The 17,404-nt window shown below is 42.4% G+C and overlaps 1 protein-coding gene and 1 long non-coding RNA gene across 3 annotated transcripts in view; one reads left to right on the top strand and one right to left on the bottom strand.

Moving 5' to 3' along the window:
- The first annotated feature begins 3,156 nt into the window (after positions 1-3,156).
- On the top strand, positions 3,157-15,700 carry PARL (presenilin associated rhomboid like). The gene is made up of 10 exons (XM_086843669.1): positions 3,157-3,218; positions 3,309-3,507; positions 4,222-4,362; positions 6,844-6,892; positions 8,265-8,360; positions 9,661-9,810; positions 10,129-10,199; positions 11,551-11,652; positions 13,451-13,548; positions 15,314-15,700. Exons 1-10 carry the CDS (start codon positions 3,172-3,174, stop codon positions 15,429-15,431), a joined length of 1,071 nt encoding a protein of 356 aa, XP_086699795.1. The 5' UTR covers positions 3,157-3,171; the 3' UTR covers positions 15,432-15,700.
- LOC147651181 (uncharacterized) overlaps positions 3,737-17,404 on the bottom strand; it is a 34,294-nt gene continuing 20,626 nt past the window's right edge. The window contains exon 4 of one of the 2 annotated variants that reach the window (XR_015274416.1): positions 3,737-6,078. This is a non-coding gene — a long non-coding RNA (uncharacterized LOC147651181). Of the gene's footprint in view, positions 6,079-6,101; positions 8,951-17,404 lie in introns of those variants that run through there. The other variant, XR_015274415.1, reaches the window with a different exon arrangement.

Raw genomic sequence — 17,404 nt, 5'->3', positions numbered from 1 at the left:
GATAAGGTCTTTGGAAGTAAAATTGACTGGTGAAAGTGTCTAAAATGGAAAGTTAAAAATCTCTTTTACTTCTTTATCATTTTGTTACATAGAAAAACAGAGAAAGAGCATTGATTAAAAGTTTCTTTTGTATATAGACATTTCTAACATCAGCAATATATGTCTTTGTACCCACTAATCACTTCTCAGTTCCGGCACATTCTGAGGCTGACCCATGGCCAGCAGCACAATCACAAAAAGATAAAATGCCAATTTAAATACGGTACTAAGCCAGTTAGAGCAGTTTCCCACCACACTTCACAGAGGTTTTCTCTGGTCAGTGCCTGACCTTGGGGTGAGAAGGCTGGTTAGTGGGGGAAAAAAAAGGAAAGAAAAAGAAAAAAAAAAAAAAAAGGAACAATGTTAATTAATTTCCAACGCTTCCAAAGAATATGACTTTGTAACTTTGCTCCTGAAGTTGTCATAACATCTTAATAACCTAATCAGTCTTATAGCCACTTGCAATTACAATATGCAGATCACTCTCAACTTGTTATTAACTTAGCCTTCACACAACATACTACAAAATAACTTGGGTTGGAAGGGGCCACACGGATGCCATTTTCCCACTAAAGCAGAGGTTCATTGATGGGTCAGGTCACCCAAGCCTTATCCAGTCACCACAGAGCAGTCTCCAGAGCTGGAATTTGCACAACACCCTCCTGTGGAGCATGTTCCTCGCACCCGTGCAGAACTTTTCCTGCTGCAATACGTGACTGCTGCCTCTCATTGTCCACGTGCACCCTTGAGATAAACCACTGTTTATTCTGCTACTGGATTTTGGCAGCTCTGCACTCTGTCTGGTGGCCCAGGTGTGACTGACATCGATGTCCCATGAGTGTCTCCACAGCAAAACAGGCAATCAGGAAGGTGCACACAACTTCTTCAGATTTACAAGCTACTTTCAAAACAAACATCTGTTTCTTCTCCCATTTAATTTCAGGAGGCTGGCGGTGTGTACAGCAGACTGTTCTCTGCTAACACAGCTCTCCAGCCCTGCAGAGCTTTGCTGGCATGAAGATGGTGCTGGAAAGAGCAGCACAGTTCCAGAGAGTAGGAGCAGGGGGCAATTGTGGCACCTGCTCAAGCATGTGTGGGTAACTACAGAATCATAGAGTCACCATGGTTGGAAGAGACCTTTCAGATCATCCAGTCCAACTGTCCACCCAGCACTGCTACTGTACCCCTAAGCTACTAGACCACATCACCCAGCACCAGGTCCAGATGCCTTTTGAGCACCTGTACCACCACCACCCTGGCAACCTGTTCTGATGTCTGACCTCCTGAACAGAAAAAATTATGTTTCTAATATTTAATCTGAATGTCCCACCTCAGTTTAAAGCCATTTCCTCTGGTCCTCTCACCGCAGACACTGCAGAAGAGACCGGCCCCATCTCATTACAGCCTCCTGCCAGGGAGCTGTACACAGCAAGGAGGTCCCTCCTGAGCTCCTGGAGACCAAACAGCCCCCACTCCCTCAGCCACTCCTAATAAGACAAGTTTTCTAAACCTCTCACAAGCCTTGGTGCCCTTCACTGGACAGGCTCCAGCACCTCAATGTCCTTTTTAAAACGAGGGGCCCAAAACTGCATGCAGAACTTGAGGTGTGGCTTCACCCATGCCAAGGACAGGGGATGATCGCTTCCCTGGTCCTGCTGGCTAAACTATTCTTGATACAGATACAGGGAAGAACCTGGAAGGATGGGAGGGATGGGAATCTGGTCATCCAGCAGCCCTTTGCTGGAGCAGCCAGGTGGTGAGGTGAGGTGGGGTGGGGTGAGGTGACGTGGGGCAGGGTGGAGGAGCCCAGGGAGGGAAGGTGCTGAGGTGTGGCAAGGTGATGTGGAGCCACACAGGGAGCAAAGCAATGCTGAGGCAGCAGCTCCAGCCTCCACCTCACCTCCAGGGCTGCTGTGGGCTAGGAGGAAAAAGGCTCTGCCTATTCCATAAGGCTTCTGGAGAGCAGTACAATAAATCAGCCCCCCAGAGAGACCTTGAGAAATCAGAGGGCTGGGCAATCATCAGCTGTGTGAAATTTCTTTTGAAAGTGCTGGATTCTGCACCTGGGATGGTACAACCCCAGTGTACCTACAAAGTGGGAAACAAGACCCTGGAAAGCAGTGCCACGGAAAAGGACCTGGAGGTCCTGCTCAGTGAAAAGTTGAATATGAATCAGCAGTACCATGGCAACCAGGAGGGCCAGCTGTGTCCTGGGGGGCAGCAGCACAGCATCGCCAGTCGGGCCAGAGTGGGAATGTTCCAGTCTGCTCTGCTCAGAGATGGCTTCACCTTGAGTCCTGGTGGGGGGAGTTCTGGACACCACAATAGAAAAATCACATCAAGCTATTTGAGAGTGTCCAAAGGAGGGCCACAAGAATGGAAAAGAGCCTTGAGAAGCCAAATGAGAAGAGGCAGAGGACACTTGGTCTGTTCAGCCTGGAGAAGACTGAGGAGAGACCTCACTGCAGCCTGCGACTTCCTCTTCGGAGGGGCAGGCACTGAGCTGTGGTGCCTGGTGGCAGGACCAGAGGGAATGGCCTGAAGCTGTGTCAGGGCAGGTTTAGATTGGATTTTAGGGAAAGGTTCTTCATTGAGAGGGTGGTTGGTCACTGGGATAGGCTCTCCAAGGAAGTGGACACATTACCACGCCTATCAGGGTTCAAGGAGCATTTGGACAACACTCAGGGATACATTGTGGGATTCTTAGGGCTGGTCCTGTGCGGAGCTAGTAGTTGGACTCGATGGCTCACGTTGACCCTTGTGGGTCTCGTGCAATTCAGCACATTTTGTGATTCTGTGAGGTCTCGGCAGCCCATGGCTTCACGGCACCAGCGCTGCTGACCAAGGGGGCCGCGGCGGTGAAGGCGCTGCCACGCTCATCATGGCGGCACAGCAGGCCCCACCCACCCGATATGGCGGCCCCGGGAGGGCTCCGACCCGGCTCCGCTGCCCGCTGAGCCCCGGTGGCGGCACCGGGAGCCGCGCTGGCGCCCGTCCACCCTCCGTGCGGAGCGGCCGAGGAACCGCGGGGAGCCGCGCCCGCCCTCTGCCACGCGGTGACCGAGCGGCTCCCCCGCCACCAGCGGGAAGATGTCGCCCGGCTGCCCCGGAAGCGCTCGGGGAGGCGCCAACATGGCGTGGCGGTGCTGGGCCCGCGCCGGGGGTCCGCGGCCGCACAGGTACTGCCGGCACGGCACGGGGCAGGGAGTGTAAGGGAGGAAAGAGGCGGCCGGGGCGGGCGGTGCTGACGGTTCGCGTTTCTCCCGCAGGCTGGCGGTGCTGCTGCTGCAGCCGCGGCGGGGTTTCCGCCGGGCGCGGCCGCGGCCCGAGGAGCCCCCGGCAGCCGCCGCCGAGGCGCGGCCCGCGCCGCCGTCCCCGCGCCGCAGCCTCTGCCCGCCCTCACCCACCGCGGCCGCCGGCCGCCCCTCACCGCGCCGCCTGGTGAAACCGCTCCTGTTCACCGTGGGGGTAAGTGGCTCCTGCGGGCCGGGTGCTGTACCCGGCTGCGGGGAGCGGGTCGGTAAGGACCGTATCCCATCTTTCTCAGGGGAATGCTTCCTTCTTGGACTTCGCCTCTCCTTACCTTAGAGTTAACGCAAGGTTGTTGGCCAAATACCGTGGCGTTATACTGAGGTAATGCAAAGTAACTTCAGCTAAATCAATGGAAATATTGTAAAGGTATCCCAGTTTCATTGCATTTCGGTGAACTTAGTAATTTCATTGACTGTTTTATTTGTGAGCCTTTTTGATAAAGCATCCCATGACACTGGATGATTTACTTGAGTAAACTTGAGGAAATGGCCTCAAGATGCACAAGGAAAGATTTAGGTTAGATGTTAGAGAAAAAAAAAAAATAACGGAAGGGGTTGCAAAGTGTTGAAATAGGCTGCCCAGAGCAATGGTGGAGTCCCCATCCCTGGAAGTGTTCAGAAAACACGTGGATGTGGCACTCGAGGACACGGTGAACTCGGTGGTGGTGCTGGGTTGACATTTGGAGTTACTGCTCCTAAAGGAGTTTTCAGCCTTAAGGACCCTGTCATGGTGTGAGTCCTGCAGGCGAGCGGTGCCTCGGGTCCGGCTGCCGTGCTCGCAGCGCTCGGGGTGCGGCATTAGCCCGGGATGTGCCCCCGGCCGGGGCCTGGGGGTGGAGCGGTCACTGAGCCTCTGTCCGCTATTGCCCAGTTCACAGGCTCGGCCTTCGGCTCCGCCGCCATCTGGCAGTATGAGTCGCTCAAGTCGCGTGTCCAGACCTACTTTGAGGAAGCTCGAGCGGACTGGATGGATAAATTGCGGCCGCAGAAGAGAGGCGACTTCAGAAAGCAGGTACACAGCGCCAGGCCCGGGCTGCTCGCACAGGGGCGGATCCCTGCGGGACTGCGAGGCACAGCCGCATCTCTCCTCTGGTGTGAGCATCGTTTGTGCAACACATACTTGTCCTGGTTTTTCTAATTTGGAACTTGGAGAAATATTGGCTTCTCAAAAAATTACAGTAGATAAATTGACTTGCAGGGAAAACTGACAGAGTTAGTTCTAGAAAACTGTAACTCAATATCACTGCAAAAGTTATAGTGGAAAAATAGAGAAAAATACCACCCATAGCTACAGGAAAGAGAGGTTGGTAGTAAGAATTTGTTCCTCTAAACTAGGTACAGTTTGCTTTTTCACCATGAAGAAACCCCCAGCAAATGTTCTTGCTGTAACTTAAAAAAAAAGTGAACGTGACTTCCCAGAGGACAGAACTAGATTAAATTCTTAATTTCTTAAATTATAGATTAAATTTTCAGTCTTATGGTTAAGACTTTTCAGAGCTCTGGCTTCTGAAATGCATTTGTATTTTCAGCCTCTAAACCCTTAAAAATACGAGGTTTTAGAGGGCTTTTTTACTTTAAGAGCTGATATTTCCACACAAGTACTTTTGAGTTTGGGCAGCAAGAACAAAATAAGTGCTGTGAGATTTGTTATAAATTTAGTTGGCATCCCAAAAGTATCAGTCATTTAGTTTTTAATTAGGTATACTTAAAACTAACCTAAATACTCATGGATGTTTGCATTTGTTTCAAGGTTACTACTGGCTTGTGATAGACCAGGCTTGATACTCTTTCAGGTCTGCTTGTCCAAGGGGAAGTAGGGCTGAGCGTGGAGCTGGAGAGACTCGGGATCCTGGGTAGGACACACAGGAGGTGTTTTTCTAATGTGTATGGAGCACACCAGCACTGCTGTGGAACTGGGCATGTTGGATAACCCTGGTGAGCAGCAGAGCTCCGTGTGGCTCCTTGCTCACAGCCTCCACAAAAACCCAGTGGGCTGGGGGATGAAGAAAAGCACAAAAACTTGGGGGTAAAGATCAAACAATCACCAAAAAAATGTTTAGTAAGTGTGAGAAAAGAGAAGAAAACAAGTGATGCATAGGCAGTCACTCAATCTCCTGTGGAAAGACCAGTGCCCAACCAGTTCATGAGAAAAAAATGTTAAAGCTCCTGAAATTGCCTCTTTTGGGGGGATGATATTATTTGGTAGGGAATATCTCTGGTTAGTTCAGGTCATTTGCTTGGTTGTGTCCCTTTCCAGCCTGTTGCATCCTGCAGTGGCAGAGCCAGAAATGCAAAAGATATTGATGTGGTGTGAACACCATTCACCAAAATGTAGAACATTAGTGTTACTAGTACTGACTTGGTCAAAAATCCAAAACACAGAACCATGTACAAGCTGCTAGAAAGAATATTACTTTTATCCCAGCCTGCTTTCTTGCTTGGTGTGTATGAACTGCAGGGGAGATTATGATCAGCACTTAATATTTTAAAATAATTATGCCTTTATACTTCTGTTTTCCTTCAAAACCTGAAGGGGAAGATCTGGTGATTAGCTATCCAAAAAAGAAAACTAAACTGCCCTGTTAATAGGCTTAAACTCCCAATCCCCATCTTCAGTGGTAAGTTCTGTTTCTAAGAGTTCAGGATTCACCTCGTTGTTTCTGAGGTCATGTAATCCTTGTGTTTTAGAAAAATGTCTGTTCTGTGTTCTTTGACTGAAGAATATCCTCTGCCAGAGAATGAAACAAAAAATGCAATGAAGCTGTTACTTTTATATAAATAGGGAATACTTTGTTTCATACAGCATTACATCCCCTGCCTTCAACCTGCAGATAATTTTATGTCAGTGTCCCCATCAATACGGTTGGAAGGTCAAAATACCTGTCCAAAATGATTACAAAAGCTGAGGAAGGGAGAGGGGGGTGCAATTTATCTGTGGGCTGACTGCACTCAAAATAAACTTTTTCAGAGGTTTTAAACTTGGAGGAGGGCTGGGTGAACTGGACGCAAGGGGGAATGGATTCCACATCTTGTGAGCCACCTCTGCAAAAGTGATCCTGGCACAAAAGTGGAATCACTCAAAGGTGGGTGGTGTGATGTTAGACAGCATTAGGGTGAGGCTTAGTCGAGGCAGGATTTATGCTAACTTTGGCTAATCTGCTAAAGTCAGCATTATGGGCTAGATCTTTGTTTAATGCAAGCAGGATAAACCCACTGGAGTTGTGTAAAAGGATATAACCTCATTCTTTCTGAAGAAGCTCTTCATCCATATTGCAGTATTTTATGAAAAGGAGGGTAGATAGCTGTTCTTCAATAAGGAAAATGTCAACTAGAAAAGCTAAAGCAATCAGAAGTAAAAAAAAAATTGAAACTGATTTACTTCACAGATTTCAAACAAATGCCTTCCAGTCTTAAAAATTTATAAACTTACATGTCTGTTTTTGAAATCGCAAATGCTTCAGGGTGGCACTGATGAACAACAATTCTGTTTCAGGTTAACAGCTGGTGGAATAACCTGACTGAGGGTCAGCGGACTGTGACAGGTTTGTGTTAGCTTACAAGTATTAGACATTCACAGGAAGAGAAATATGGCAAACAGGTACAGTATATTAAAACAGATGGCTTTCATACCATGTTTAGGTTATTGAGCGCAAAGCATGTGTAAATTTACACCTGCACATACACTATTTCTGTTACACTTCCTTCTCACAAACTATTTTTGTATGCCTTAAAAAAGTTCCTGTGCATCTGTGTGAGAGGGTGTGGAGAATTAAATAGAATCCTCCCCCAGCAATATTTTTCTTACAAATTATGAAAACCAGCAAATGCTTTTAGAAGTAATGGATGTATATATTCCACTGAAAGGTGGGAATTAAATTACCTAATAGTTACACGTTTGCAGTATGACGTAGGAAAAGTAGCAAAAAAATAGCCTTTGAGCTTTCCTTTGGTTATAGTGTAGTTTTGATTGGTTAGCTTAATGCTAGCTGAAATCCCTAAGATAAATGTAATGTGTGAAACAAAATTGATGAGAACTTGATTTGAATCCAATAGCTGAGCCCTATCTCCTGCTACATATTCTACATTAACTATTTACTGAATCTGTATTAGCAGGTTGTTAGTGTAAGGTTACTTAAATGCTATTTCTTTGCCATTTGACAGTTATTTTCACCTTTAATGTTTCCAGATATTATAAAACATTATAAATACCTAAATGCTTGGAGAGAAATAGAGAAGACACTTTAAACAAGAAATAATACATTTTCATTATGTTTCAAATAATTTACACTCTTACTCAAAGTAAAGTAAGATTGCAATAACATCTGTGAAGTAAAATGATGTGCATTTGCTGTCTCCCAAAGGTCACTGTGCACTAGCAATGCCAATTCAACTTTACAATTTTCTCAAAACCAAAGCTCCTCTCCAGAAATGAACAGAATGTGTACTGTGTACTTGTATGGTTCCCCCAGTCTTCTTCTCTTGTGCAGTTAAATGCAACTGTGCAGTAGATTGGTGTCATTTGGATATAAACAGCAAGAGGGGCAGGAAATGGGACCTCTTAGCTGCCTCCTGTTTCATTGATTCTGCAATAGAATATAGCAGTTGGAAACCATAGCTTGAGCCTTCTCAGCACAGATCTTTCTGGACTGTTGGATTCATTACACTGTATGTTAGAACAGTTGCAATTAAATGTTATCTTTCTGAAAGACTTTCACTATAGAAATGCAGCTTTCAGTATTTCTTATTGCTTTTTCTAAACTGTATACAAAGTAAAAAGTGGATATTGCCTTTAATGGAATTGTGAAGAAAAATTACAATTCCACAATCTGCCTTTTTAAATACCTGCTTTCAGTAAACATTATGGTGTACTGCATTCATAATTTGCTTTTATACTTTCTTTTCCCCTCTTGATAGGCATTATAGCTGCAAATGTCTTTGTATTCTGTTTGTGGAGACTGCCTGGCATGCGACGGATTATGTTTACATATTTCACCTCAAATCCATCCTCCAGTAAGTGAACAATAATTTGCATGGCTTTCCTACACAGAGATATAATAGAATCTCTGATGACACTGCAGAAGGCTCAGGTGGCATGTGGCTTACCTGGAGCTCCATCACCCACAGGCTATCTCAGTCATGCCCAAACACATTATTCCATCTAGGCAGGAAGTGGTTTGATGGGAAGAATGTTAGGAGTAATGGATCTGATTTTTTTAAAACAAAGACAACTGGTCCTTTTCTAAATATTTTAACATCAAAACTGTTGCCTGCTGTCTGGCCTTTTCCTGCATGCACTGGGATACCGCTCCTGCCTGAATAAAGGTGAGAGGTACTCTTCCCAGTGACATCAGCCAAACTGTACTACATAATGCCATTCATAAACTGGACTTAAATGTGATTATTTCCTCCCTTTAATGTTCTGTGGGATGCAGATAGAACCATCATCAATCACATGCACCTGTGCTTTCATCAGTAGACAAGTATTAGTCTGTAGATTGTGCACAGAGTCCTTGCTGCAAAGCTCTTCTTTGAGTCACGTTAAGAAAACCCAAACACCAACTTGGCTTTCACTGTGTGTGAAATGTGTTGAATATATTAACCTAGGGAAAAAATTTAGTAATATTTAATGGCAGAAAAATGAGGTTTCATTTCTACAGCAGAGAAAAGAATTAAAAGGACAAGGAGACATATATGTTGGAAGGTATTTCCTACTATCCTCTTAATTTCTGCTGAAAACCTGGAAACTCAACCAGTTCCCCCACACACTCCAAAGCTAAAGATATCTGCTCCCCAGATCTGAGCATGTCATCCCAAACACTGCTATTTTAAATAATATTGACCTTCAAACCTGCTAATTGGCTTGTTTGCATATTCAAGGCTGCCATGTCAGTGAGGAAAGCTTTTGCAAAAAGGAATGCTATCTTTTCTTTGAGTTCATCTTTGTTTCAAATTTTATATGGCTGCTCATTTATTAAAAATTCATATACATATATAAATAAAATAGCTTTTTTTCTTTTTCAAAGCATAGGACACGTCATAAGGTAATGTTTTCTATGAAACAATCCCCAGTAGGTAGCTAAGACTGTTACTACAACTTGCATATCTTTGGGGTATATGTTACCTTTCCAAAAGGCATTGCTTGGAATTTGAAATTTGTTTCATTGCTGGATTTATTACGTAGCTTGTATTTGAGAATCTAGGCATAATTAGCCTATAGTGTCTCATAATAAATTTCTAGTCTACATGATGTGTAAGTTGAAGCAAATTAAAATACTGACTTCTTTATGTGCATTGCTTTTCTGTTTTGCAGGAGCCCTGTGTTCTCCCATGCTGCTCTCTACGTTTAGTCACTTCTCCCTGTTCCACATGGCAGCAAACATGTATGTTCTATGGAGCTTTTCCAGCAGCATTGTCTCTCTTCTGGGCTGTGAGCAGTTCATTGCAGTATATCTTTCTGCTGGTAAATATATATATTTACAACACTTAAAGAATATAAATATGTGTTCATAAAAGTAAACTGTGCTTTTAGTCACACACATTGCTTTATACTAAAGGCATCATAATTGCTGTCGTGCAGATTTTTGGTGGGTTTAAGATATTGGGCTTTGAAATATGACAAAACCGTATCTGGTTTTAATTCCTGCTTTATTACCAAAATAAAATAGCTCTTAATACAATTTCTTGGGATTTTTGTGACAAAAGATGGCAGTTAATTTGTACTTTCTGATGCTGGTCTGCATTGCTGTCATCATTTCCAGTAGCAATTTCTCTTTTTCAGGGGTTATCTCTAGTTTTGTCAGTTATGTTGCTAAAATGGCCACAGGAAGGTTTGAACCATCCCTTGGAGCTGTAAGTATCTTGGAATATGAGAAACTGATAATGATCTTTGAAGCCAATTTGAAAGCCTGCTGTATTCTTTAACCTCTTTAAAAGCCAAGAGTATATTTTGGGTAATGGAAACTAGAAAGTTTTACCAAAATCAAGTAACCAGGTACAAACTGGTTGTCCTGTGCAACAACTTGCCTGTTCTTCAGATATGTTACCTCTGCTGCAGCAGCTGCCCAGAACTAACACCACTTAATGCTGAGGGTTGTAAATGAGTCCAGAACAGCAGGAGCTCTTGTCCCTGAACAGATCAGTTATGTAATTTTATTGCAGAAATGGTATTTCATAATTGTGTAGCAGTCTAGTCTAATTAAAAATAGAATACTTTGGAAAGAGATAATGTAATCAGACAATCAAACTCAGCATGTGATCCCAGTGGATGTTGTAGGGCATGCTGTGCAGAAAGGGCAGCACTCCTGCCAAAAGTCTCACCCAATGAATGATATGAGGGAGGCTAAGGAGCTCCTGTAGCTGCCAGTTCTTTCCAAGTGTTTTTAGTGGTAGAATGTTTTAAAACACTTAACTTGCATTAAATTTGAGGTTAACCTAGACATTTGCCAGGTTTTAAAGGCTCTATTTACTATACTAAATAATTTTGATGAAAGCCCAAAGTCAGATTCTCATTATTCTGTTAGAATGAGAAAAAATGTTTAGCTGTGCTGAAGTTAAAACTTTTGGAAAAGCTATCTGTGTATTGTCCCTTTGTCTTATGAATGAACTATATCTAGAGCAAGTTACTTTCCCTTAGTTCTACTGATCTGAATTTACTGAAATTACCATGGATTGCATTAGTTTACTGCATTCAGAGCCTTTCCATTGAGATTATTTCAGAGATACAAAAGCCCATGGTCAATTTAGTACAGTCCAGGGAATTACTTGTTTCATTGACAAAAGATTTTTGTTCCTGTCCATCTGTTATTTTCCTTGATTTTGTAGAAGCTTCAGAATGATTCCCTTCATCAGATGTGTCAATGCTTGATTAGTACAGACCCTAGATTTCTAGGCTTTACTTGGGAAAAAGCACATTCCAGAAATCATTACCTTAAATTTGGGAGTGGGTATTTTGTAATTAAATAAGAGGATTTGAAGGATGTTTTTCCCCAGTGTTTATAATTCCAGATATTGAAATTAAATAGTAGTGTCTTGTTTTATTTTTATTCTGAACTTTTCTGTGGTGCTTTGTAGTTTGAGGTTTACCACAGGGGGCTGGATTTGAAAATAAAAGCCAAAAGGAAAACAGGTTCACATGCAGAAAAATATATTAACTCTCATGGAATATCTTAGCTTGCTTTGATGTGTTTTCCTGTATTCCCAGTCAGGAGCTATAATGACTGTCCTTGCAGCCGTGTGTACGAAGATGCCAGAAGCAAAACTGGCCATCATACTTCTTCCGATGTTCACATTTACAGCAGGAAGTGTAAGTGCCTTGGAACTTGAAAGAGATGCTACTCTCAAAACATTTTTCCCCTACCTCTTCAGTATCTGAGCATGTGTCCTCTTCATCTGTGTTTCTAAGCTGTTAAGTTTAGTTTGGAAGAGTAGAAGGGTCATGGAAGTCCCAGGGATTGATTCTGAATTGTTGCAGCCCAGCGCAATCTTTACAGCAGTGTGACAAATTCAGAATTATCCTAAATTACACCCTCCATGGGTCTGTTTCAGATCTAATCCCAAGAGGTGAAAGAATTTGGGAGGGAGTCAGGTTTACCTGTGTGAGGAAACCTACATACACATTCTCTTCTTTCTGATGGGTGGTATTTTTTATAGCAGCACTTGAAACAGGCTGATGTAAAACTGGTATGCGGTCTTTAAAGAAAAAATTATCCAGATGAGAAAGACAGAATTTCACTTCTTGAGATTATATTCCAGCCCTGGAGGAATATTTGTCTCCTCTTTTGTATATCATCTTTTGATACTTTTAGGAATACTGTGGAATACTAGGCTACTGAGACTTGTCTTCATGTGTAGTACTAAGACTCCTTTTTTTGTTTCATTAAGTTCTTTTATGCACATCCACTGCCACATTTAAGAAGAGCTTCTCATGTATATCTTAACTTGCTTTAATAAGTTAATCATCTTTGGTCTGCTGCTTAAAGTTGTTTTACTGCTTAAAGCAGTTAAGCCAGGTCATTCTAAGATCATGAGATTTAATACTTTTTGTAAGTGAAGCTTATAGATTTGAACAAACATTCTTAGCTGTAGCCTTCATGTTTTTCTTGCACTTCTGCTTGAGTTGACCCGGGGATTTTTGGGGATTTTTTTGGTTTTGTTTTGGGGTTTTTTTTGCATGCTACCCTTTAACTGCATCTTTCTTAAAAAAGGTGGTCAGGGTAGAAATACAGGCAGAGCCACAGAGAGCATTGCCATGAACAAGCACTCATTGCAACAACAAAACAAGAGCAGTATCAGCTATTGCAGTATAAACGTTGGAATGATTTTAGCCCAACTATATAATTGTATATCTCAACTTTACAGACCCCTTTAATCTACCTTATCTATACTGTAATGGGCTTTCAAATTAAACAAGCCAGTGTAGCAATGGAGCTTTCACCTGTGCTTAAGGAAAGAAATCCTGCCTAAAGTACCATTTCATCCAAGCGTTAAATCTGTCAGTCTTTATGAAGTCTTGTGTATTGACAGTTAGGGTGCCTTGTGTGTCCTGAAGATGATACACCAGCAGCTCATGCTGCTCTGGCATGAGTTGTTCACTGTCATCCTCATTTTCTGCCTTCCAACAAATGTTTATATCAGATAACATAGCAGGGATGCTGCCCCACATGTTCCATCCACTAGAGGGTTGTGTTCAGGAGCACAGATGCACATAAATCTAAGGTACATCAGAATTAGAGAATGAGAATGTTGCAATTACATATTTTGTGGTGTCTTTTATAGCATGTACTCTTTCAATAAATTTCTGTTGCCTTCTGACCCAAGTTTGGAATGTATTTGTAGCTTTAGAAATGAAGATTGGAAGAGACTGAGTGTTTGAAAAGAACACACTATCACCCTGCACTATTCTATAGCTGCTCACATCTGTATTTTGACAGCACAATACAGCTGGAGACCGAGTCTATTGTTTAAAAACTTTTTTTACAGTAATTTCTTTGATATAAAATTTATAGGGTGTTCTTTGATTCCAAATTTTTGCTCTGTGCTAGAATAGAAATCATTTGCCATTTTATGCTGTGACTGTCCATTCCATCTTCTCTCCTTTCTAGGCTTTAAAAGCCATAATTGCATTTGACACTGCAGGGCTTGCTTTAGGCTGGAGACTTTTTGACCATGCTGCACACCTTGGGGGAGCTCTCTTTGGAATGTAAGTCTGTATTTACTAACTGTTTTATATTTAAATTAATCCTGTGTTTTTCTCTCTTCCTATATTGCTGAAGTGTGGGGTGTTTTTTTGTAAAGTTGTCTTAACTAGCAATGAATACAACTCATTGTTACTCTTTTAGTGCTGTAATTTTTTATGAAAAACACTGTTAACAGATGAACTGAAAGAATTGAGCTGAACTGCCTTAGAATTGTGGATTAGATGTCAGGTGGTCCTGTAACCTGGGCTGGCTGTCTCTGTCCTGCTCTTGCCAGCACATTGAAAAGAGTCACAGGACAGAAAAGATTCTCACTAAACACAGAATGGACAAATTAAAATAACTTTAAAGAGCTAAAAAAATGTCTTTGTGTCAGTGTTTTTCCTCTAATTGCCAATTTACAGAGAGCTACAGAGTTAATAAAAGCTCAGGCCAAATTCCTTTGAGCAGCCTCTAGTGCAGTTTTCTCAGTGTTGCTGTATTGCCTTTGTGGGGAGCCTTCCTAATTGGTAAGAACTACTAGAAACAAGTTTGTAGGAAACAGTTCTCTATTGTTCCATGTTTGAACTACACTGAATTTTTCCCTTTCTACCCAATATTACCTCTATTGTTAAATGCATTTTTTAATATTTTATGTAGGCATTTGAAAAGCCTGCTGGAGATTTCACTAGGCCAGACTTAAAGGCAGTGTAACTAGCTTGTAGACCAAATAGTTTCCTATTCCTTGGATTTGGTGTCAGTAAGTTCTGTGCTGTACAGTCTCCCTTTCTCCCCTTCTCTGGTATCACAAATGCATCTGATGTAGTCTTGCTAATAACTGCTTTCTGTCCTGATGGATCTGTATCAGCTTGTTCATTGTAATGAAGGAACGACCTGCATTGGTAGTGCAGATTCACATATTAAAAGGGGATAGCACTTGCAGTGAAAATGGTCTGGAGTTGCCAAGTTTCTTGCTTTCTTGATCTGTATATGTTTTGCCTGTTTGTTCTACTCAGTGATGATTTTGGTCACTTCACCCTAAAAGAGGACCTTATTTAGGACCTATGTTCAATGGCCAAAGTATTTTCTATACACTGCCTCCCACTTTAGAAAGCAGCTGTAGGATTTAAAGGAATGGCCAGTTCACTGGCTGCTGGTTCATGAAAAGTGCTTTTGTTCCTCAGGACTCAGGTGTGGAGTTTGGCTTGGGAGAGAACCTTCAGCTTCTTTCCATGTGATTGCTTCCCCTCATGCCTCTCCACTGTAACCTCCATTGCTTAATCGCTTATGTTGATATTCATGTATTAGCATACATAATTGTCTGTGAATATAAACAAAGCTAGAACACTTTGATAGATTAATCTTCAGGTGCATATAGAAGAAAATTAATTTTGAATGGAACGTGGTTGTTCTTTGTGGGGCAGTTGTATTTATGTAGAGAAGATAGAACACTTTTCCTTGGCATTGTCAGTAAGGATCAGCAAAACAAAAGAACTGTTTTAAGTCTTTTAAATGGAGATAATTTTTTATGCCTTTCTAAATAGAATTCACAACAGCTTGAAATTAAGGGAATGGAAACTGTTCATTCTCAGGACTGAGAACAACAAAGTTAACCGTTTAGAGTTAAGAGAATGAGTGGCTTACCTGCCATTTTCCAAGCAGGTTGTTCATTGTGCCTTAGTTTATCTTGTCTCTTACAGTGAGTATTTGCTTGGTTTCAGTGCTCAGCCTGTTTTCCCTCAGATGCAAAGAGAGGTCACAGTTAACTTTAACTATGACTTTCTTTCCTAGGTGGTACGTGACTTACGGCCACGAGCTCATATGGAAGAACAGAGAACCACTGGTGAAAGCTTGGCATGAAATGAGGACGAAGAACACAGGAAAGGGAGGAGGTGGAAGATCTAACTGATTCAAGTCCTAGAGATTCCTTGTGCCCAAATGCTGTCTTACTTGAAGACATGGGATTGAATTGGTTTTGAAGGTTTTTTTTGCTACTCCACATTAAGCCTCCAAGGAGCTGAAGTTTCTAATGTAACAAAATTATGTTACAAAAATGCATATCTATAGAAAATGAACTCTGACAAAGGTGGAACAATAAAGGTTTTTATCCTATTGCTTTCTGAGGTAACAGTCTGCATTACCTTTTTAAAGGTGGAATAAAACATGTTTTTAAATTAAGTGACCTAAATCTCTGTTTAAAAAATTGAGTACAACTGGTTAATACTAAGGAAGATAAACATTTTCAGAACTGAGGAAGTTAATGGATCACACACACCCCTAATGTCTGCCAGACAATACAAGGTGTTTTCCTAGAAGGGAAAGTGGGACTCAAATAAGGCCAACATGGTGAAGTTCAGTGGTTTTTATTGTTGCAAAGATTGGATGAAGTGAGGCAATGGTCTTGCTCGATTCAAAACCTGAAATACATGAAGCAATACTGGGTTGTTTGCCAAGGCTTATGTACTGGTTTAATGGTCCAGCTTTGCCACCTGTGGCTTATTCAACTTCTGTTTTTCATTTCTGTTGAGTTCCAACAAGCTTTCAGATCTTGTTAGATTTTACTACAATGATACATCCTTTTCCTAATTACGTGCAGGGGAAGAATGACATGCTGTGGTTCTTGATATCCTATTGTGAGTTACACTGCTTTCTGTTTTCTTTCACTACACTGATCTGGGGGTGGGGTGGAGGGGTGTTCTTTAAGCTGTGCTATATTGTTAGTTTCCTTTAAGGTTTTTCTAAGCATTTTAAACCTGTAACATCTGCTTCAGAATCTGCCAGTTTTAGAAAATAAGCAGATTCAGTAAAATCTGAGATCAGCAACACTGTCACCAGAAGTAACTACTAAAGTAAACCTGAGGGTAGTACCATGAACAATGTTCCTATTTTACAAGTAATAACTGGATTTGGGGTGTACTGCTACTCTGTGCCTGTTGTGCAAGGATGATACTGAACCCATTGCAAAAGGCTGAGGAATCTGCCCGGACACAAGCTGGTGGGTTCAAGCCCTTAACTCTTTCCTGTCAGCTGAGTTTGTCCTTCCAATGGACTAACCTGCCAAAGAACAGGTTGCATTTGTAAGAAGCAACTTGTGGGTGTTTTTATTTTACAGCAGTGCCTCACATAAAATATATTTTCTGTGGGTAAAAGGAGTAAAAAATGCATTAGTTTTAATAAATGATGGAGTACAAAATTGGTGTAAACTCCCTGTCCCAGGCCAGTGCTTGTTCAGTTTTTCTTCTTCATTGGAAAAATGAGGCACTTGAGGATTTGTAACCTTCATGTGCCTGTTGCCTTAAACACTTAAAAATGAAGGAGCTGGAGGATCTAATATTCCTTTGCTCTGCTCCTAAAGTTTCCTGGCTTTCAGTTTCCAGTCTATCCCTTACTCCCCTTTCCTGCTCTGTGCTGTGGTATTCTGGCCAAGCATGCCAGTTCCCAGAGCTTCAGCCACAGTGCAGCCCTGCCTGCAGCAGAGAGAGGGCAGCCGAACATGCAGCGAGAGCACAGCACAGCCAGGGAGAAGCCAGCAGCAGCAGCAGATGATGGCCACTGAACAGGCTTGTCCTCAGGGAACATTTCATGCCAGAGAACCTGAAAATCCATACCTCAGACTACTTCACATGCTGGGTTTACATCTATTGTGTTCACTCCTTTTTCCTCCCCATTTCTCTTCTTTGTGTTACCTCTTGTCCATTCAACAACTTCCTTAGTCCCTTCAACAATTATGTTATTTGCTGAGAGTTTTTCAGAGATCCTGGCTGAAAGCAGTAGCGAGTAATGCTGCATAGAACCTGAAGAACATTGTATTTTACAGGTCTAGTAGGATAAGCCAAAATTGCAATTAAGTTCTTCAACACAGCACCAGTACCTCCTGGCCCT

The sequence above is a fragment of the Cyanistes caeruleus genome, chromosome 10, assembly GCF_971803275.1.
Source record: "Cyanistes caeruleus chromosome 10, bCyaCae1.hap1.1, whole genome shotgun sequence".
In the NCBI taxonomy this organism is placed as follows: Eukaryota; Metazoa; Chordata; class Aves; order Passeriformes; family Paridae; genus Cyanistes; species Cyanistes caeruleus.
Note: the sequence above shows the minus strand (reverse complement) of the source record. Positions and strands in the feature narration are given on the sequence as shown.